At 44.2% G+C, this 23,764-nt stretch overlaps 1 protein-coding gene across 1 annotated transcript in view; it reads left to right on the forward strand.

Moving 5' to 3' along the window:
- The window catches only part of LOC139029453 (sacsin-like), a 44,015-nt gene extending 21,113 nt beyond the window's left edge, over positions 1-22,902 (forward strand). The window contains exons 6-8 of the mRNA XM_070449464.1: positions 9,820-11,248; positions 11,353-11,441; positions 11,554-22,902. Coding sequence (XP_070305565.1) covers positions 9,820-11,248; positions 11,353-11,441; positions 11,554-22,568 — 12,533 coding nt within the window. The 3' untranslated portion in view covers positions 22,569-22,902. The remainder of the gene's footprint in view (positions 1-9,819; positions 11,249-11,352; positions 11,442-11,553) is intronic.
- Positions 22,903-23,764: the final 862 nt, after the last annotated feature.

Consider the following 23,764-nt stretch of genomic DNA (forward strand, 5'->3'; position numbering starts at 1 on the left):
GGGGGGGGCAGTCCTCAAAGCGGGCAAAGAAGTTATTTTGTTTGTCTGGACGCCTGAAGTCGGTGTCCGTGACGTGGCTGGTTTTCTTTTTGTAGTCCTTGATTTCCTGTAGACCCTGCCAGAAACGTCTCGTGTCTGAGCCATTGAATTGTGACTCCACTTTGTCCCTGTACTGGCATTTCGCCTGTTTGATTGCCTTGAGGAGGGAATAACTACACTGTTTATATTCAGCCATATTCCCAGACCTCTTTCCATGGTTAAATGCAGTGGTTCGCGCTTTCAGATTTGCGCGAATGTCGCCATCCATCCGCGGTTTCTGGTTAGGGTAGGTTTTAATAGTCACAGTGGTTACAACATCTCCGATGCACTTCTTTATAAACTCACTCACCGTGTTAGCGTATAGATCGATGTTGTTATCTGAGGCTGACCGGAACATATCCCAGTCCACGTGATCAAAACAATCTTGAAGAGTGGATTCCGATTGGTCAGACCAGCGTTGAATGGTTCTAGTCACTGGTACATCCTGTTTGAGTTTCTGCCTATAAGCATGTAGGAGCAAGATGGCGTCATGGTTGGATTTGCCGACGGGAGGGCTGGGGAGGGCCTTGTATGCATCGCGGAAGTTAGAGTAGCAGTGATCGAGTGAATTACACCCGCATGTTTTTATTTTTTTATTTCACCTTTATTTAACCAGGTAGGCTAGTTGAGAACAAGTTCTCATTTACAACTGCGACCTGGCCAAGATAAAGCAAAGCAGTTCGATACATACAACAACACAGAGTTACACAAGGAATAAACAAACATACAGTCAATTATACAGTAGGAAAAAAAGTATGTGTGTGCAAATGAGGTAAGATAAGGCAATGAAATAGGCCATAGTCGCGAGGTAATTACAATATAGCAATTTAACACTGGAGTGATAGATGTGCAGAAGATTCATGTGCAAGTAGATATACTGGGGTGCAAAGGAGCAAAATAAATAAATACAGTATGGGGATGAGGTAGTTGGATGGGCTATTTACATGTACAGGTGCAATGATCTGTGAGCTGCTCTGACAGCTGGTGCTTGAAGTTAGTGAGGGAGTTATGAGTCTCCAGCTTCAGTGATTTTTGCAGTTCGTTCCAGTCATTGGCAGCAGAGAATTGGAAGGAAAGGTGGCCACAGAAGGAATTGGCTTTGGGGGTGACCAGTGAAATATACCTGATGGAGCGCATGCTGCGGGTGGGTGCTCCTATGGTGACCAGTGAACTGAGATAAGGCGGGGCTTTACCTAGCAAAGACTTGTAGATGACCTGGAGCCAGTGGGTTTGGCGACGAGTATGAAGCGAGGGCCAGCCAACGAGAGCAGGTCGCAGTGGTGGACAAAACGGATGGCACTGTGATAGACTGCATCCAATTTGTTGAGTAGAGTGTTGGAGGCTATTTTGTAAATGACATCGCCGAAGTCATGAATCGGTAGGATAGTCAGTTTTACGAGGGTATGTTTGGCAGCATGAGTAAGGATGCTTTGTTTGTGAAATCGGAGCCGATTTCTAGATTCATTCTTGGGATGTGGAGAATGCTTAAGTGTGGGTCCTGGGAAACGGAGAGTTTACAGTCTAACACATGGGTGGTCAAACTCGGCCCGCCGGGCCAGATTTGGCCCGCGGGGTAATTATATTTGCCCGCGAGCCAATACCAAAATTACTTTACTAGAGCTGGCCCGCCGGTATTATACAGCGCATCCCCGCTAATACACGGATATCAACCATAATGCGCTGCTGTTTAGTTTTCGGCGCCAATCAGCGACAGGACCACCAGAAACACCTCTCTCCTCTGTGACAGTAGTCATAGCAACATGACGCTAACAACTGTCTAGCGCAACTATCCTTCCCGCCAAAAATGGCTGAAACAGAAAGGCAGAAAACAAGGTAAGCTTTCTGGACAAGTGGGAGGCAGAATATCTTTTCCTTGTGACATCTCGAGCCATCTCGATGCCGCTGAACTGCAGCTTCAGGGGCGGGGCGCGATCATCACAGACATGTAACGTGCCGTGAGGGCTTTTAAAACTAACTGTGCTGTTGGGAGAATCAGATGGCTGCACAGGAAACCATTGCCATTTTTCCCTGCGCTGCAGAACCATAAAAGCGCGAATCTCTACCGCCGTGTTCCCATGCGCACAGTTTCTGAAAAACTCAGTGTTCTCGCGCTGAGTTTAGCCGGCGATTTGCCGACTTCGATTCAGAAATGTAGGTTTGACTCTTAGTATCCCTTCGCAGTTGATTGGAAAATGCACCAACCAACATCCAAATGGAGCTGATTGGAACTTCCAGTGCAACGATCACGCTGCAAGTCACAGTTTGCTGTGGGGCGGCGCACAGTTTCCACGGTATCCCCTGACACAATGCCGTCGCTCCGCACCAGCTGCTCAGATGCTCTCCATGTTCGGCAGCACTTATTCTATCAGCGCAGAACTTTTCTCCTCGTGAAGGATGAAAAACAATCAAGGAGACGTCTCGACTGATGAAACCTTGCTCGATAGCTGAGATTTTTTCAGTCTCAGAGCTGAGCCAGACCATTGATGGAAGATAGCATCCAAGAAGGATGCCAGGTATCGTGGTTCGGGCACATCAGAATTAGTAGTGTGCAATAATTTAATGGTTTCTTTGTGCACTTTTTTCTTGCTACAAGGCCATGGCTTGAATTGGTTGATTGGATTTAGTTATCATTGTTATTTGTAAAATTATTCAGCCAGTGGAAAAGTTTATTTTGGTATTTAAATCAGGAAGGCAATAGAAAAGAGGCAATACAATTTTATTTTAAATTTTATTTATTTTAAATACAATGAATGCATTGATGTGTTTTTTCATTTGAAATTCGATTTTTGCTGTCTCATCTATTAAATTATATATTGGTAGTGGTAATAAGCGATGCTTTGTTTCCATATTCTAGTGTTAAAGCAAAACTTGTTTGGGTCCATTTAAAAGGTTCATTTGTTCAAGCTGTTGGCCCGGAACTTTGTTCAGTTTTTACCATTTTGGCCGCACTGGGTATGTTGAGTTTGACCACCCTGGTCTAACCAGCACCTAGGTATCTTGTTTAGTTGTTCCCAATTCCTAGGTCAGAACTGTCCAGATAGTGATGCTGGACGGGGCGGGCGGTTGCGGGCAGCGATCGGCTTATAGAGGCATGCATTTAGTTTTACATTGCATTTAGAGCAGTTGGAGGCCACGGAAGGAGAGTTGTATGCATTTGAGCTAGTCTAGAGTTTTGGACCAGAAGTATACAGAAAGGGTGTCGTCTGCGTCGAGGTGGATCACGAAGAATCACCAGAGCATGCAGACACATCATTGATGTATACAGAGAGCGAGTTCGGCCCAAGAAATGACGCTGTTTTGGCACCCCATAGAAACGACTTGCCAGAGGTCGCGGACAACAGGCCCTCCAAGATTGAACACTGAAACTCTGTCTGAGAAGTAAGTTGGTGAACCAGTGGAAGGCAGTCGAGTCTGCGCGATAAGAATGTGGGTGATGACAGAGTCGAAAGCACTGGGCAGGTCCGATGAATACGGCTGCGCGTATTGTTTCTTAATCGATGGCAGTTATGATATGTTAGTGGACCTTGCTAGCGTGGCTGAGGTGCACCCATTGACGAGCTGGAAGCCAGATTGCATAGCGGAGAAGGTACGTGGGATTCGACTGGTCAGTGATCTGTGTTGTAACCTTTGCTTTCCGAAGACCTTAAGAAAGGCAGGGTAGTATGATATAGGTTGTAGCAGTTTTGGGTCTAGCGTGTCTCCCCTTTGAAGACTGGATGACTAAGATTGGGCAGCTTTCAATCATTTGGGGATCTCAGAGCGAACGAAGAGAGGTTGAACAGGCTAGTAATAGGGTTGCAAGAATTTCGGCAGATAATTTTTGGAAGTGGGGTCCAGATTGTCTAGCCGGCTGATTTTTAGGGGTCCAGATTTTGCAGCTCTTCAGAACATTAGCTATCTGGATTTGGGTGAACGGAGAAATGGGGGAGGCTTGGGCGAGTTGCTGTGGGGGTGCAGGGCAGTTGACCGGCGGTATGGGGGTAGCAGGTGGAAAGCATGGCTAGCCGTTGAAAATGCTTATATGAATTCTCAATTATCGTGGATTTATCGTGGTGAGTAATTCTAGCCTCAGTGACAGTGGGCAGCTGGGAGGAGGTGCTTTTATTCTCCATGGACTTTACAGTGTCCCAGACTCTTTTTTGAAGTTTGGTGCTACAGGATGCAAATTTCTGTTTGGAAAAGCTAGCCTTAGCTTTCCTAAACTGCTTGTGTATATTGGTTCCTAAACTTCCTTGAAAAGTTGCATGTCACGGGGGCTGTTTGATGCTAATGCAGTACGCCACAGGATGTTTTGTGCTGGTTAATGGCAGTCAGGTCTGGAGTGAACCAAGGGCTATATCTTTCCTGGTAAAAAAAAAAATTGGCATGCTTATTTAAGATGGCGAGGAAGGCACTTTTAAAGAATAACCAGGCATCCTCTACTGACGGGATGAGGTCAATATCCTTCCAGGATACCCGGGCCAGGTCGATTAAGAAAGGCCTGCTCGCTGGAAGTGTTTTGGAAGTGTTTGACATGTGATGGGGGTGGTCGTTTGACCACAGACCCATTACGGATGCAGGCAATAAGGCAGTGATCGCTGAGATTGTTGTTGAAGACAGCAGAGGTGTATTTGAGGGCAGTTGGTTAGGATGATATCTTGAAGGTGCCGTGTTTACGGATTTGGGGTTGTACCTGGTAGTTCATTGATAATTTGTGTGAGATTGAGGGCATCGCTGAAATTGTAGGATGGCTGGGGTGTTAACTTCTTGCAACTAATAGGGTGCTGTTCCGCATTAGCATATGTTGTGTCTCAATTAAACTGCCTCGTGGCTAATTCTTGATCGGTACAATATGCAGTATATTGTTATTATTGGATAGAAATACACCTTCTAGTTTCTATAGAAGTTGGAATTTTGTCTCTGAGTGTACAGAACAATTTCTACAGCCTTTTTCATGACAGGGTTCAGATTTCAGAAATTTTTACCTCTGATCTGGGGTCTGTTTATAAGGCCACAGTGATGCTATGAAGAAACGACACTGCCTACGTCTTCCTCTGGGTGTCGTTACGTCATCACGTTTTCAATGAAGTCGATGGGACGTTCACAGCCATTAAAATGAAAAATGTACCAGAGACCTCCTCTTCTCAACGTGCCGCCTCAAGCGTGAAGGCATCGGACTGCCTCGTTCAAATCGTGTTTCTAACCAGCAATATTTTCTCGCGTCATGTTTTCAGTCGTTATAGTTGTTAAAACATCATAATGTAGTTAATTTGAGCCGTTTTATATCAATTTATATCCGTTAGTGCGATTTTGAGGAATTTTCTTTGTTGTGCGTTCTGAAAGTTTGGACGTTTAGGGAGTCGGTCGTTGGTGGTGGACATTTCGAAGGACAGAGGACATCTATCGACCAAAAGACGTTTATAACATAGAAAGGATACATTGCCGAGAATATGATGGAAGAACAGCTCAAAGTAAGCAATATTTAATATGATAAACCGTGTTTCTGTCGAAAATTTTAACCATAATTCGCCATTTTGTTTGGTATAGCTTCACTTGGCCAACCTGTATTGAAAAGTAAGGATAATTTAAAAATGTAAATCCGCGGTTGCATTAAGAACTAATTTGTCTTTCCGATTGCTGTCAACCCTGTATTTTTTAGTCAAGTATATGATTAGCTTTCAATTAAACTAGATCACTCTGATAGATGACGTCAGACATATTGAGGCTTGATTTCCTAGTATTTTTATTGTGTAACCACGGTTTTTGTATGGCTAATATGCATCCTTTTCGAACAAACTGATATGTATATTGTAAAATGATGTTACAGGATGTCATCGAGAGAATTTCTGAGAAGGTTAGTGAAAAATTAATATATTTTGGCGGTGATTACGTTATAGCGCTCTTTGGCTGGAATCGATGCTCTGGTAAACGTTTGTTCATGTGGTATGCTAACTTATCGATTTATTGTGTTTTCGCTGTAAAACGCTTAGAAAATCTGAAATATGGTCTGAATCACAAGAAACTGGGTCTTCCATTGCTATGCTTTGTCTATTTTTTGAAATGTTTTATGATGAGTAAATTGGTCATACACGTTGCTCTATCTAGTAATTCTAGTCGATTTGTGATGGTGGGTGCAATTGTAAACTGTGATTTCTACCTGAAATATGCACTTTTTTCTAACAAAACTATCCTATACCATGAATATGTATCAGACTGTCATCTGAAGAGGTTTTTTCTTGGTTAGTGGATATCAATTTTAGTTGAGCCGAATTGGTGATAGCACCTGAAGGAGTAAGAACTGATGGAGTTAGAAAGTGGTGTATTTTGCTAACGTGTGTTTAGCTAATAGATTTAATATTTTGTCTTCCCTGTAAAACATTTAAAAATCTGAAATGGTGGCTTTATTCACAAGATCTGTATCTTTCATCTGGTGTCTTGGACTTGTGATTTAATGATATTTAGATGCTACTATCTACTTTCTGAAGCTATGCTAGCTATGCTAATCAGTGTGTGGGGGGTGGGGGGTGCTCCCGGATCGGGGTTGATACTCGTGAAAGGTTAAGCATTTCCCAGTTTAGGTCACCTAGCAGCATGAGCTCTGAAGATAGATGGGGGGCAATCAATTCACATATGGTGTCCAGGTCACAGCTGGGGGCAGAGGGTGGTCTATAGCAAGTGGCAACGGTGAGACTTGTTTCTGGAAAGGTGGATTGCATCTCTGCCCCCTTTGGTAGTTCTATCTTGTCGGCAAATGTTATAGTTAGTGATGGAAATTTCAGGGTTTTTGGTGGTCTTCCTAATCCAGGATTCAGACACGGCCAGGACATCTGGGTTGGCAGAGTGTGCTAAGGCAGTGAATAAAACAAACTTGGGGAGGAGGCTTCTAATGTTAACATGAGAGCGCCTGGGGATTGGGAGTGGAGCTAGGCACTGCTGGGCCTGGATTAACCTCTACATCACCAGAGGAACAGAGGAGAAGTAGGATAAGGGTACGGCTAAAGGCTATAAGAACTGGTCGTCTAGTACGTTCGGAACAGAGAGTAAAAGGAGCAGGTTTCTGGGCGCGATAGAATAGATTCAAGGCATAATGTACAGACAAAGGTATGGTAGGATGTAGATACAGTGGAGGTAAACCTAGGCATAGAGTGACGATGAGAGAGATATTGTTTCTAGAAGCATTATTTAAGCCAGGTGATGTCCCTGCATGTGTGGGAGGTGGAACTGAAGGGTTAGCTAATGCATATTGAGCAGGGCTAGAGGCTCTACACTGAAATAAGACAATAATCACTAACCAGAACAGCAATGGACAAGGCATATTGACATTAGGGAGAGGCATGCGTAGCCGAGTGATCATAGGGGTCCAGTGAGTAGTCAAGCTGGCTGGAGACACGGCGATTCAGACAGCTAGCGGGCCGGGGCTAGCAAGCTAGCAGAAGGGCCTTAGAAGTACGTCGCGACGGAATAAGTCTGTTGTAGCCTCCTCGTGCAGAGCCTCCTCGTGCAGAGCCTCCTCGTTCAGAGCCTCCTCGTGATGGATTAGTAGGGTTCCGTGTAGTAAAGGTGCCCAGTCCAATTGGCAAAATAGGTATAGTGGCCCAAGAAAAAAACAACCCGCCTCACCCAATGCAGATCCATACCACATTGGGTGAGGCGGGTTGCAGGAGGGTATTTTGAAGTTTAGGGGGGGGTGGAAGATATGCAAAGAAAAAAGACATAAAAGATATATACACGGGACAAGACGAGGACAAAGACGTCTGAATGCTAAGCCATCTTGGATTTTCTAGAAGAAAGTAGTGCAATCAATATGCTGATTAGAATTTAGGTAGCCTTGTTCTCAAATTTGCTTTGTTAAAATCCCCAGCTACAATAAATGCAGCCTCAGGATATATGGTTTCCAGTTTACATAGAGTCCAGTGAAGTTCCTTGAGGGCCGTCCTGGTGTCTGCTTGAGGGGGAATGTACACAGCTGTAAGGATAACTGACGAGAATTCTCTTGGGATATAATATGGCCGGCATTTGATTGTAAGGAATTCTAGGTCAGTGAGCAGAAGGACTTGAGTTCCTGTATATTATCACAATTACACCGTGAGTTGTTAATCATGAAGCATACACCCCCGCCCTTCCTCTTCCCAGAGAGGAGTTTATCTCTGTTGGCGCGATGCATGGAGAAGCCCCGTGGCTGAACCGATTCCGACAAGATATCCCGAGAGAGCCATGTTTCCGTGAAACAGAGAATGTTACAATCTCTGATGTCTCTCTGGAAGGCAACCCTTGCTCTAATTTTATCTACCTTGTTGTCAAGAGACTGGACATTGGCGAGTAGTATACTCTGGAGCGGTGGGCGATGTGCACGTCTACGGAGACCGCTCCGTCTTCCCCTTCTGCGGCGCTGTTGTTTTGGGTTGGCTTCTGGGATTAGGTCCATTGTCCTGGGTGGTAGTCCTTCGGGAAAGTTCTATTCCTGGTCGTAATGTTGGTAAGTTGACATTGCTCTTATATCCAATAGTTCTTCCCAGCTGTATGTAATAAGACTTAATTTTTCAGAGTAAATATCTCATGGACACTAGAGAAGATTAAATTAATTTAATTCTTCCCAAAGGGTCGTTACAGCTGTAATTCAGACAAAAGCATGTTCTCACCATCACAAGTATATATACCCCACTTTGGACACTCCTCCTTCTCTCCGTTCCTTACATCGTATGGTCGACAGGAAGAGGGTAACAGGATCCTAAACCCTTATTACTCCCTTCAGGGGATCTGACCTGACCTCAACCCCTCTTTCGCCTAATCCACAGATGTCCATCCGCTTCCCCTATAGCAATCCTGTGATCTCTCTCCCGTACACCCAGCACATTCCACAGCCACTCTGTCTTTCTACAGATCTCTCCTTTATATACTATGCGTCTGATCTATCATGTCTTTAATATCTCAATGTTCAAAGTTTAGCCCGAATCCAACAAATGTAAGAAATAATACATTATTAAAGACTCGATGCGAGGCGTTCATCTCTGTCGGCGCCATTTCATGTTATTAAATCCAAGGGTTCACATACTTTTTCCAACCTGCACTGTGAATGTTTACACAGTGTGTTCAATAAAGACATGACATGAAATGATAATTGTTTGTGTGTTATTAGTTTAATCAGACTGTGTTTGTCTATTGGTGTGACTTTATTGAAGATCAGATACCAATTTATGCAGAAATCCAGGTAATTCTAAAGGGTTCACATACTTTTTCTTCCCACTGTATCCCGGTATAACGGAAATATAGCCATACCGCCCATTGCTAAATTAAAATGTTCCTTTATATCCAGCTTTTTATTAAATGTCAAATGCAGATGTTTTTATCTCTATCATCTCTGGGTAACAATTAAACACCTCACTGGTAAAAAATAAAATGGTAAAAAATAAACAAAACTAGCTTCTTAGCAAAGAGCAATTTCTCAAGCAAGAATTTGTCTAAGACAGTCTGAGTGGGGAAGGGAAAACATAAAACTAGTTGTTATTGGCAGAGTTTTGGAACTCTTTCTTGTTGGTCTATTAACTAATTTACCACTGGTGATGTCACCAGGCAGGCCAAAACTCCATCCCAGAAAAATAGGCTGAAAATTCAGGTGGTCTTTTCAAACAGCTCTTACACTTAAAGGGAATTATCATTTTCACAATTTCATAGTATTATTCCAACCTCATAGTGTGGAAATCTATATAATACACAGGAAGATTACAGCATTTCATTCATACTCCGACATCTGATCATTTCTAGATGTGCCATCCATATTCAGTTCCAAGTACCTGGGCTTCCTGGACGCCCAGGACAAGCTGTTTGAGGAGTATGGAAGCTTCCGGTGGTCTCTGGAGGACGAGGATGACAAGAAAACTCTCCTGAATCTGCAGGATCAGTTCCAACCATTCAGAGATGTTGTCAAACTAGTCAGTGGCCAGAGATGGAAGGACATCATCCAGGAGCAGCATTTTAAAGGGACACTCTTTAGGTTTCCTCTGCGCAGTGAGGCCTCAGAGATCTCAGATAACCTGTATGACTACCACAAAGTAGTTCAGCTTTTCGACAGCTTCATTGCAGATGCAGACATAATCCCTCTGTTCCTGAGGAACGTGTCATCAGTCTCTTTGAAGCACATTAACACCAAAGGATCCGTCAACACCCGGCTCTCAGTGACCTCCTCCAGTCCCACAGCTGATCCAGGTCTGAAGTCCAGGAGTGAGTCAAACATCAAGGGCTCAACCTGCTTCAAAACCATCACCTCTACCTCCAACAACAAGAAGGAGACAAAGACCAGGTGGCTTGTGACAACATGTTGCATGAAAGACGGAAAAGTACCGAAGCTAGATTCACTTGCCAAGAAGCTAAGTTTCCGCCCTCATGTTGACTTGGCGTTTCCGTGTGGCCCGGAGAATGTCCTGACTGAGGGCAGACTGAGCTGCTTCCTGCCCCTTCCTAACAACGACTCCAACAAGACTGGACTCCCGGTCCATGTGAACGCCTGCTTCGGCCTCTCTGACAACAAAATACACATCAATTGGCAGGAGGAAGACCAGAGGTATGATGAAGCTGCAATGTGGAACGAGCTGCTGGTGAAGGAGGTCCTCCCTCACACATACCTCCTGATGCTGCAGGATGCCACCAACCTAGCCAAGACCTCCACACTCCCCGTCTCAGCTGTGTACAAGATCTGGCCAGACCTCAGTCAGACCAGAGACAAATGGCATGGGATTGCTGAGGACATTCTACAACGTCTATTTAGACAGAACACTGCTGTCTTCTCTCTAGCTGAAGACGAAAGACAGTTTGTTTCTCCTGCCGAGTCTGTGTGTCCATCTAATGACCCCAAGGCATCTGAAATGATGGCTGCCGTGACCAGGCTCTTGATTGCAGGAGGAGAAAAGCTTGTCACCTTCCCAGATCATGTCTCCAGAGCTGTCCAGCTGGCCTTCCCAAACCGTGACACTCTGAAATGGGTGACTCCAGCTCTTGTAAGGGGTGTTCTCCACAGAGATGCCGTGTCCAACCTCTCCAATGATGACAAACGGTCTCTGCTGCAGTTCATCTTGAGCGATGGGAAATACCACAACCTCAGGGATCTGAAGATGCTGCCTCTCAGCGACGGGACTTTCAAGACTTTCACAAATGAAGAGAAGGACATTGCTCTCATTGACAGTGATTCATTTCCAAGGTAAATTCTTAATAATCTAAATATACAGTGCAGTATTTTTCATATGGATAATCCATGCCTTTTTTTCAATAAACAATTTACAAGTAAGTCTTCTCATCATTCAGAGTGCTGCTGCCAGGTTGCAAAGCCTTGTTTCTGCCGGATGATCTCAGCGACACTAGCATCCACCATTTGAGGCAACTAGCTAAAACAAGTAAGATAATATATTGTTCAATATTGTTTTATATATTTTGAATATCATGTGGAATTGCAAATACCTGCATGTTTTTTACATGGTTATTATTGCCATATCTCTGTAATTTTAGAGAGATTCAAAGTATTCAATGTGGATGCTGACATCGTGGCTACATATGCCAAGAAGAGTCTCCCAAAGGACTGGGAACAGACAGGTGGTCATGTCACCTGGAAGGTAGGGAGTGGCCAGCACCCACCCTTGAGGTGGCTCAGAGAGTTCTGGAAATGTCTCAACACTCACTGGGGATATCTGAGATGCTTTGAAGGTATGCCACTGATACCCATCGAACCTCTTCACGATACTAGCCATTCTGTCATACTTGCAAGACTACAACAGAATCCAACCATAATTTTTCGGGAAAGCAAGAAAACCATCTTACCAGACAAAATCGAGAAAGTGATAAAGAATGTTGGGGGAACAGTGGTGAACAGAGATGAATGCCTGAAGCACCAAGATCTTGACTCGTACATACTACCACCATCGCCTCAGAACATTCTACAGGTGTTCATGAACTTAGCTGCCAGTCAGGTCATCAGTGGAATCAGGTCTGCTCCTCACCATGAGAAAGAGGAACTCAAAGCCTACCTATCTACTCTGAATTCTCTCACAGTCCAGGAGCGAGATCTGCTCTCAAAGATGCCTCTCTTCCAATCAATGGCCGGAGAATACGTTGCCGCCCTATCCAAGCAGGCAGTGGTTCTGAGTTCCACCCCAGCTCTGCCCACAGAGCTCCCCATGCTGGATTCCATTGTCCGCTGTGCAACTGAGGCTGATCGCAGGCTCCTATTGTTGCTCAAGGTTGATCTCCTGGATACCGCCCAGGCGTCCATTTATTTGGTTGATGGAGTTGAGAGGAAGTCTTTCAAGAAACACGAGACTGAGAGAATCATGACCTGGATTTTACAGCATGGCAGTATCCTCTTCTCACAGAATTGGACCTTGTACAGAAAATGTAAGGATTTGAGCTTCATCGAAGTAGATGGAGAATTGAAGAAGACTTCCAGCATTTTCGATCCAAACAATAAAACCTTCCAAGGCCTTTTTGAAAGAGATTTTTTTCCTCCAGCTGTGTTCACCCAGACTCCAGAGATGCTTGACGGCTTAACACGTATTGGATTGCAGACAAAGGAAATGGAAGTCTCAGCAGACAACGTGTTGCATATTGCCACCCATATTGAGAAATCACGTATTCACTCACAAAGGGCTTTCAAAAAGGCAAAAGCACTTCGAAGACTATTGAATGACAATGACCTGCTTTCCCAGTTCTCTCATCAGCAGCTGCAGCACCTCTCACAGCTGCAGTGGGTCCCTTGTGAGAATCCTTGCATCACGAAAGAAAATAACAAGTGGAAAAGTTTCTACAAGCCAGAGGAGATACGACATTCGGAGTACAAGAGCATTGTAGGGCATGTCATGCCTCTTACTGGAGAATTCAGTCAGAAAGTAAGCAGCAAACTGGGTCTGTTACGCCTCCCTCCTGCTGAGAAGGTTATGGAGAATGTGTCATCGCTGGCAGCTGTGGCCCAGGCAATGACAGATCCAGATAAAGATGTGGAGTTTAAAACCAAGCTGCATAGCATTTACAAATATATGCAAGATCACATTCCTGCGGTCAGGGAAGTGATGAAGAAGAGATGCATACCTTGGCTGTGGATCCACAACCATTTTGTTTTTCCTCATGATGTAGTCTTGGCCTACCCACCTGATTTGGATCTGAGCTCGTACATTGAGAGGGTGACAGATGAATTTCTTCCATACAACACCTTGCTGACAGAGTTTGGAGTGAAGACATCACTGTCAAAAACAGAAATAGAGGACATCCTTCATGGCATCAAACAGACCATTGAAGAAAGGTCCCAACCATTTGGCGAACCCTCAGAGCTGAAAGTGTCAATAGCCATTCTGAACTGGATGTGGAGAGAGAAGAAGACCGTCAGGGTCAATATCCCTGTGCCGGTCATGGCAGGGAGTCAGAGATTTACCCTGCAACCGTTGTCCAAGACGGTGTTTTGTGACATAAGCAGAATCGGTCTGGAGGATATACAGCACGACCAGGAGGAGATTCATATCATCCACGAGGAGATTTCACCGGCGACGGCAGAGTGGCTGAACATCCCGTTCCTTAGCACCCGGATACTGCGTCCAGAGTTAATTGGAATAGAGCAGTGTGGGCAGTCAGAACCCATAACTCTGAGGATCAAGAACATCCTGAAGGAGTATGACGAAGAGAGTGACATCTTCAAAGAGCTCATTCAGAATGCAGAAGATGCTGGAGCAAACACCTGTAAGTTCATGGTGGATTTCAGAGACCACAAAGACCCAGCGGACAGCCTCATAGACCAAGGCATGTCCCTCTGTCAGGGACCATGTCTCTGGGCCTTCAACGATGAGCTCTTCACTGAGGATGACTGGAAAAACATTGTCAAACTCGGATCTGCCTCAAAGGAAAACAAGGTTGAAAAAATAGGGAAGTTTGGGCTTGGATTTAATGCTGTGTACCATGTGACTGATATTCCTTCAATCCTCAGTGGCAAGGGGCTTCTGATACTTGACCCAAATGTTACACACCTGCAAAAGCACATACAAAACAAAGCAAATACTGGAATCAAACTGGACTTATCTCGAGAGCAGCTTCTGCACAGGTTTCCTGGACAATTCAGACCATATGAGCGCATTTTTGATTGCAATCTTTCAAATAAGAGCACTCAGAAATTCTACCAGGGCACGCTCATTAAACTACCTTTCCGAACACGAGAGGAGGCTGTCAAGTCAGAAATCAGTGTAAATGTGTATGACAGCGATGACATAGTGAAATTTCAACAGAAACTGATCAACTCACAAACTCATCTCCTCTTTCTGAAGAACATCAAGACGGTATCTCTTCAAAACCTCCCGAGCGATGCTTCCACTCCTCCTCAAGACGACCAAATTGAGACGCTCTTCACTGTCACCAGAAAAGTTGTGAACACGATCAAGATTCCAGAGGACACTCCTCCAGGAACAATGCAGAATGATGCTCTGAAATCTCTGATGAAGCATTATGCGAAATGCCAAGAGGTCATTGACTGCCATAGCGCCAACATAGCTGAACTAACTCAACAACATTGTGATGGATCTGATGTCCAGTTTTGGCTTCTGTACAATTGCTTTGGGATACAAAAGTCTTTACAAATGGTCCAGACAGACAACAAGCATACTGCGTTCTCCTTGCCAATAGGAGGTGTTGCTGTACCATTAAACAAAGAACCACAGACTGGGAAATGGGTCCCGGGAGACACCAAACTAGTTGGCCAGGCTTTCAGCTTCCTCCCGCTCTCTGTTGCCACAGGGCTCCCGGTGAACCTGAATGGATCCTTTGCTGTGACCTCTAATCGGAGAGGTCTGTGGGAGAGTGGAGTGAAATATGACTGGAATAGAGCTCTCCTGCAGGATGCTGTTACAACTGCATATGTCACTACACTACTAGTGTTGAAGAATATGTCCAAAAATGGAGACCTTCAACATTACCAGTACTACACCTTTTGGCCCAATGAAAAGAATGTGAGTAAGACTTTCAAACCCCTGGTTGATGAATTTTACTTCGCCATCACTCAGCACTTCTCTGGCAAAGCTCTGGAGCTCTTCAGTGATGGGGACAACTGGTGCTCAATGTGCAATGCCAGATTTCTGCACCCAACAATTCAAGAGGACAAAGCTGTAGGAGAGCTTGCAATGAAGGTTTGTCAAAGATATCCAAACACATCTTATCATGTTGTCCCTCTGCCATCGTGGGTGAGACAGAGCTTCATACAGACCGGCTTTGATATGATTCTAAATCAGAGAACATTTGATTGGGAAACATTTTACCAAAAAGTGGTATTCAACAACCTGAGCACTATGGACCAGAAGAGTAGGAACACTCTTGTTCTGCATGCTATTGACCTAAATGACGATGCAATTGACAATCTACTGAGGAGCTACCCATGCATTCCTACAAAGAAATGTGGACAACTCCAGTTCATCAAAAAACTTGTGAATCCCCCTGGAAAAGTAGCATGCTTGTTTGAGCAAGAGGAAGGACGGTTCCTTGGGGGGACCAAAAATGACTTCTGTTCCTCTAAAAGGATTCAACGTCTGTCAGAACTGGGGATGCTGAGTAACCAGCTCCCTTTGGAGGACATCACAGAGAGAGCAGAGACCATTGCCAGCATTTGGCAAAAAGAAAAAGGGAAAGCATACAAGCATCTTCAGTGCATCCTGGAGCTGATGAGGGACTCCTTACAGGATAAAGCCTCGCCTCACTGGGAGACTCTGAGAAACACAGAGTTCATTCCAGCATGTGCTCCAGTGAATACATGGGAAGGTAAAGATGGAGCAGTCAGGCTTCAAAAGCCTACTGACATTTACAGTGACCGATGTCGCCATCTAGTTGACATGACACAGTCTGTGGTAGACTCTTCAAATTTGAAAATACACAGTGATGATGCAGTGCTACGCATACTGGGACTTTGTGAAAGCCCCTCACTTGAGACAGTGCTTCAACAGCTGCAGGAAGCATCCAAGCACACAGAAACATTTGACAAACCGATGCTTTTCAACATCGCCCTTGAATGCTACAGATTTCTGAATGAATGGCTGCATGATGAGAAGGAATCCTCAGCCATTTTTGAGAGGGCACACTCATTCCCCTTTATCCTGGTTGAAGACAGATTTGTGGATGTGAAATCTGTGGCAAAAATTGAGTATTTTGAGGCTAAACCGTATCTTCATGTCCTTCCACCTGCCTTGTCCAGTTTCAAAGAGCTCTGGAAATGTCTAGGCATCCAAAAGCAATTCACACCAGAACAGTTCCATGGTGTACTGCAGAAACTTAGCCAAGCCTATGGTATCAGCCCACTTTCCAATAATGATCTAGAAACTTGCCTGACAATAATCATAAGGGGATTATATAAAGCCAAAGATGAAAACCAAAATGATGGTCTCATACCTGATGAAAACCAAGATGACTGTCTCATACCTGATGGAAGTGGTGTTTTGAAGCCATCTAACCAGCTCTATTTTAATGACAGCCCCTGGATGGAAGTGTCAGAGGATGTCACTTTATGCCATAAAAAGATATCTCGTGCCATTGCACTTTATTTTGGGGTGAACACAACAAGACACCACACACTGCAAAAGCATTCAGTAGAGAACTTCTCACCATTTGCCGAAGAGTTCGGACAACATGAGGAACTGACCGTCCGCATTAAAAACATAATTGCAGCTTATCCCTCAAAGAAGGACATCCTGAAGGAGCTCATCCAAAATGCTGATGATGCAGAGGCCACAGAAATTCACTTTGTTTTGGACAAAAGAAATCACAGCACGGAAAGAACATTTGGAGAGAGATGGCATCCACTGCAGGGCCCTGCACTGTGTGTGTACAACAACCAGGTATTTTCTGAAGCTGATCTGAGAGGCATTCAACAGCTGGGAGAAGGTGGAAAGCACAACATTCCAGGGAAAACTGGAAAATATGGACTTGGATTTAACTCAGTCTACCACCTGACTGACTGTCCTTCGATCCTAACTGGTGACAAATGGCTCTGCATATCTGATCCCAATCTGAAGTATGTTGAAGGTGGATCACGAGAATCACCTGGCCGCAAGTACACTCTGAAGAACGAATTGAAGAACACCTTCATGGATGTTTACAATACATTTCTCCCAAATGAATTCTCTCTTGAAAAAGGCACCATGTTTAGGTTGCCTATCAGGTCGTGTGCCATGGCAAAAACCTCAAAGATATCAAACAATGTCGTCAATGACAGAGATATCGATGAACTGTCTTCAGCTCTCCGTGAAGACCCTGAGGGATTGATTCTATTCTTGAAGAACATCAGGAAAATACAGTTCCATGAAATCAACACAAACACAGGAACGCTTAGAATTACTTTCTCGATTGAAAAAAGTATTTCTGAGAAGAGTCTTGCAGAAAAGGTTTATTTTCAAAACCACGTACAACAGTCCTTGTTGTCCGATGGACCAACAACACCACATGAAACCATTTACAATGTCAAGATTTCATCATCTGATGAAAGGCAAAGCCAGTGGATCATTGCAGAGCAGTTTGGCTCCTTTAAAGGAAACACTGATATGAAAGGAGAGACTGGCAGAGTTCCCCAGGCATCTTTGGCAGCATGTGTAAGCTCTCATTCTAAACAGGATGACTTCAGTGGACAAGTGTTCTGCTCCCTGCCCTTGCCTGGTAAAACTGGACTTCCAGTCCATGTAAACGGAAACTTTCAGGTAGATTCTTCCAGACGGGCGCTCTGGAAAGAGGATGAGAAAAGTTTGAAGACTGATTGGAATGAGTCTCTGAAACGGAACATCATTGCCCCACTGTATGCTGGCCTTCTGAATTACATCTGCAACCTAAAGAAAGTGAAACCCAATTCCATACATCTTATTAATTCAGTCCTGGACAGCTCCTACTTGTCCTTCTTCCCCACAATTACCAAAGACATTGGCCAAGATTGGCATGAAATGATTCATGAAGTGTACAGGTCAGTCAATGAAAAAGAACTCTGTGTTGTTCCAGTACTACACAGATCAACTTGTCAAGTCCAACCCCAGTCAATGACACACCTGACAAATGTAAAGGAGTACACTGTTGACTGGTCAAGTGTGAGAAAGACAGAACCAACTGACAAACCTCATCTAACAAGCATGGAGAACAGCATCTTCATTTCTATTTTAGAAGATATTGGAATGCAGTTGGTTCCTTCATCCACAAAGATGACAGAAATATGGACCTGCTTCAAAACAGCTGGAGTTGATGTGGAAAGAGTCAGTCCTTTGACGGTGGGAAACTACCTGAGGAAGAAACCACTGAATGATCCAACTCAAACTGAAATGGGTTTACCTCTACCCATTGGGCAGACTTTGATCAGAGACAAAGAGAGATGCTCCAAGCTCTTGGAGTACTGTATCGAAGATGTTGTAGTTAGCAAGAACACTTCCAGTTCAGAGAGCGGACTTCAAATAGCTGCTAACAAAAAGCATTCCAGATCAGTCAGTGGACTTCCACTCCTTCTCACTCAAGATCAGATTCTCAGAGTGTTCGATCCTGAGTCTCCCAAGCTTCTGTCAACATTTTACGGAATGTTCCATGGACATCAAGAGGATTTTGCTGATTACACAACCAACTTCAATCATGTTGAGGTTCTAGAAGATGGGAACTTTCTTAAGAAATTGACAATTCCAGTCACAGCTAAGTATTTGAAACCTATACTTCTGCAACTCCTTCAAAACGGTGAAACTGATCCACAATGCAGGTTACATGTACCAGACAAGACAATGGACTCATGGCTGAAAGCGCTTTGGGAATTCTTTGATGTTCAAGTCAAATTAGCAGCTAAGAAGGGTGAAGGTGATAATCAGGCTCTGAGGGCCATCAAGGAGTTGTTCTCTGACTGCCCTATTTTGCCAGTTGTGTGCCCAAGACTAAACAACAAACATGTTCTCCAAACAATGAGGAAGATGTCCAGTGTGATTTGCGTTGAATCAAAAGAAGACATGTCATCTATACTCCTGAAACTTGGTCTCATGAAAATAAACATTCAATTCTTCAGACATGTGGACCAACTGCTGTATCAACATCTACTCCCTGAGCTCTTGAAGACAAGTGACGGCAGTGCTGTGTTGGACCAAGTCCACCAGCTGAAACATTCAGAGTTTCGGCACCTGTCTAGTGATGAGTTGATTAAACTACTACAGTTTCTGCAGTCTGGGATGTGCTCATCTAAAAACAGACAGGGCTACCAGAGAAAGCTCAAGTCATTGCCATTATTTGAAACCATACAGGGTAGACGGCAGCGGATTGATGGACAACAAAATGTATTCATCCTCAGAACAGAGTTCAAGGAAAGCTTTCCAGATTTGTACATGGCAGATGACAACAACATCTTCCTCAAATATAACTGTGAAAATGAGAGCTTGTCAGAGAACCTGAGCATTAAAATCTTAAGTGATTTGGAATACTATGTACAGTTTATTCTGCCTTTCCTACACAAGCTAAATGAGAACCAAATTATTCTCTCTGTCCAACTGTTGTTGTTGCTACAATTAAAACCCAACTACAAGTATCATGAAAAAATCATCTCTACAATGAAAAATGTGAAATTCATTCGGAACATCCATGGGAATCTGCAGATGGCCTCTTACTACTTTGATAAGAATGAGAAGTTGTACAAAGTCATGCTGCCACAAGAGAGATTTGTGCCAGAAAGCTTCTGGAAAATATTCCCAGATGGAGGGATCATATCTCACAAGGTTCAAGCAAGGAAACTGCTCAAAGAACTTGAAATGAAGTGCACTGTGTCAGATGAGGAGATAATTGAGTTTGCTCATAAAATTGAATTGGATGCCAAAGTCACTGCCAGCCTCCAAGAGCTGAAACTAAAGTCGTCTACATTGCTTGAAACTATTTTGGAAAGGGATGTCGAAAAGCTAGCACCAAACTTTCTCAAAATTGTTTCTGACATTAAGTTTGTTTTTCCTGTGGAAATTCAAAAGAGGTTGTGCAGCTACCACCAGTCATTTGCTGGAGAGAGGACTGTAGTTTCAATCAGAGGTTGTTTGCTTGGAAAATATCTCCACAAGTCCCTGATTTGGACAACCATGCCAATACTGCACTTAAGAATGTGTATTGAAAAGCATATAACAATGATGAGAGAAGCAGGCGCTGTTGAACAGCCCCCTCCGGAACGTGTGATAGAGAACCTCAGAAACATCTGTCAGTCACCATGCCAAACTCCTGACTTGGTTGCAACCCGAGCTGAAGTGTTCCGGACATCTTACACCTATCTACAAACAATAGAGTTTGACCCCAAGCTGTTGTCTGACCTCCCTGTGGTGCTGGTGGAAGAAGATTCTACTCTTGTAAAGACCAAGCAAACAGCTCTGGTACTGCCTCACGATGTGAAGTTTAGGCCATATTTGTATGGCATTCCTCCAAAGGATGTTAGGTATGCAGAATTCTTCAAGAAAATAGGCGTCAAAGACGAGCCTACTGCAGAGCAGTACTGCAACGTGCTACAAGAAATCCATGCAGATTCCACCGACAAGCAAACCCTTCAACCAAATCAGGAGGAAACTGTCAAGTGTGCTGTAGAGCAGCTTTTTTGTCTGATTAGGAAATTGGAAGAAAATCAGTTGACCTCAGAACTTCCCAAGGGTTTGTATCTACCATCAACAGATGGCAGACTGTACCCTTCAGACTCTCTGTATTTCAACGACACAGTCTTCCAGGGTAGCAGATTGGAGGGTGCTCTTAAAGACTTTAAACTCCTGGAGAAACTGAGCAACTGCCATTTAGGGTTTGACAGGTATGGGCATCATAAAATGCTGCAATTGTTGCCCCTGGAGATACGACCCAAAATGCTCTCCCAGACTGTAGTAGAGAACATGGTGGAATCCAACATGCAACTGTGTGAGTACGGGGAGGGCTGCGAGTTCAGTGGATGGTTTCAGGCACATCTGTCCTCTGCTCCTTTCAGGCATGGTCTGGTTTGTCTCATTAGACAGCAGAAGGAGGGCCAGGTTTCACAAGGCGACGCTGCCACCATGTGTGAGACAACATTTGGCAGCATTGAGATCACCTGCTGCAAGAGCCTTGAAACGGTGCTTTGGCTTGGCCAGGAGCTACTGAGTGGCACAACTGCTGCCACACAGCTGTATGTCAAAAAGGGCCAGCAAGGTTGCACCTTCTACCTGAAACACAACGACGACACGGCCCACAAAGTGAAGAGTGACGTCATCATGAGACTGACTTACGAGATTAATGTCCTTCTCAATAACATTCTCGGCTCAAACCTCCTGCTAGTTCTGGGACACCTTCTCTCGTGTGATAGCATGGAGGATGTCAAGATGGCTCTGGAGCAGAACGGTATCCATAACAGTGCCGATACTGGTAGCACCAATACCGAAGAATCCCCGAAAGGACTGCCAGAACCAGGAGGTCCTATTCCTGAAGAGTGGCACGACACCCTGGACATGAGCTACCTCAACAACTATGAAGCTGGGGAATACGTTGGCTATAAGAAGACGGCAGAGGAGGAGCATTGGTGTTATGCAGTTATAGTGGAACAGCTGTGTGTACCAACAGGCCAATCAGGACAGAGTGCCCACAGACACAAAATACAAATTGGGAAAGATAAAGTCATCTTAGTCTGTGCCCTTGATCTGTATCAATTTAAACGGGAAAAGAAGCCTTCTTCCAGTGGTGCAACTTGCATGGAAGTGGTACAACTGGCAGAATCTGTTCCACGGTCATCAACAACAAGGGTCTTGCCACAGTCTTTGGAAGAAGCCAAAAAGGACTTTGAGGATTGTCTGGCAGAGATCTGGACTCTGTCTGCAGATGAGAGACACAAGGCCATCAAGCGCCTCTGGTTGAGGTGGCACCKAGACAAAAATCCAGACTGTCTGCAACTTGCCACAGAGGCATTCAAGTATCTGCAAAACAGAATTGAGGATCTTGAGAACAGCAGGACGGGGAACCAATCATCCCCGCAATGGAACACAAATTTCCGAAACTTCTACGAACAGTGGAACCAGGAAGCTCATCGCCACCGGTGTGGGAGAGAGAGGTTCTCCAGAGCAAGGGGCCACAATACCAGATACAACTTCTATACATATCATGGAAATGTACCACAACCCAATCGAGCAGAGGCTCAGCGCTGGTTCAGTCAGGCCCAGTGTGATCTAGCTGCTGCTCACAACGACACAGGAGGCAGGGCCACAGAGTGGACTCTGTTCAAGGTACATCAGGCCGTGGAGAAGGCTCTCATAGCAGCCGAGTACAGAAGACATGGACAACATTCCAGCAACATTTCCATCTCCATCCTGGCTGAGCGGGTATCTGACTACAGCCCCAACTTACACACTCTACCCAGCATTGTGAGCAAACTGAAACAGCTGGGAGTCGACGCCAAGACCACTCAATACCCAAACTACCACCCCTTACCAAACATTCCCAACAAAATGTTCAAGTGTGAGAATGAAACAGAGGTACTGGACATGGCATCAAATCTTCTGTGCAAAATAGAAATGTATATTCATTGATTCAAGACATAGCCTGCATATGTTTCCATTGGGCATTGATAGAAAACAAACGGTTGATTATTGCATCCAGTTCTTTTAGAAATGCACACAAAAAAATGATAAATGCTAAATGTATATTTCATGTGAGCTTGTGCTTAGCTGCAGGTGTATTATGATCATTCAAGTGGTTCAGTAATTATTTTTAAGAATACATTAATTTAAAGGAGAAATTGTTTTTGTTATACGTCACAAATACAGTAAAATGTAAATTTTTCCACTTTTTATGTTAAATGTATTCTGTTTTAATAAATGTCAAATATATAGATGTGATTTAATAAAGTAAAGATTGATCATTCTCTCTGCATCCTCTGACACATTACAGTATTTAGTCTCCAAGTAAAACAATGATCAGTCATCTGATAAAAGCATTTTATTTATTAAGAAACCATGAAAATAATGACAATGAACCATAACAGACAAATGCATGTCAACTAACAGAATGTTCTCTGAAAATATCTCCTGTATGAACGATGTCACCACTCATCAGAAAATAACAGTCTGGTAGTGTGTGCTTCGTTGTCTCTCGGCAGTAGCCAGCCCCCAGTGTTTATGCAATACAAAATGTTTTGTTCTGTTGTCTTCATAGAGAAACATGTTTAGTCTGGGGTTTCATTTGAATCATCTTCAGTCTCTTAACACACGTCTTCACCATGACCCTATGGCTGGAGCCTTTATCTGGGATCCAATAATAATAACTTGTATATACAACAGGCTGCTGCCTGGGACCATGCGGTGCACTAAGGATACAGAGGAGTCTTTACATAGCAGATACAGTATGGTGGATGGTAGGGGAACAAAATGCACTTAGCATTCTGGATTGCTGCAATATACGTGGAAGACTACTGTCGCAGCTGCCCAGAGTGTCAAATGACATTTCCGAAACCCACTGGTCCCCCTACCGATCATCGGGGTGCCCATTGAATGCATCTCCATGCACATAGTGAGACCCCTAGTAAAAACAGCACGAGGACACCGGTACAACCTGGTAATAGTAGACTATGCCACCCTGTATCCCGAGGCCATTCCACTATGGGCGGCGGTATCCAAGGGAATCGCCCGGGAGCTGTTCCACCTCTTTAGCCAGGTGGGCATCCCGAACGAGATCCTGATAGACCAAGGTACTGAGTTTATGTCCCGCCTAATGAAAGAGTTGTGTG

The sequence above is a fragment of the Salvelinus sp. IW2-2015 genome, linkage group LG20 (assembly GCF_002910315.2).
Source record: "Salvelinus sp. IW2-2015 linkage group LG20, ASM291031v2, whole genome shotgun sequence".
NCBI classification, from domain to species: domain Eukaryota; kingdom Metazoa; phylum Chordata; class Actinopteri; order Salmoniformes; family Salmonidae; genus Salvelinus; species Salvelinus sp. IW2-2015.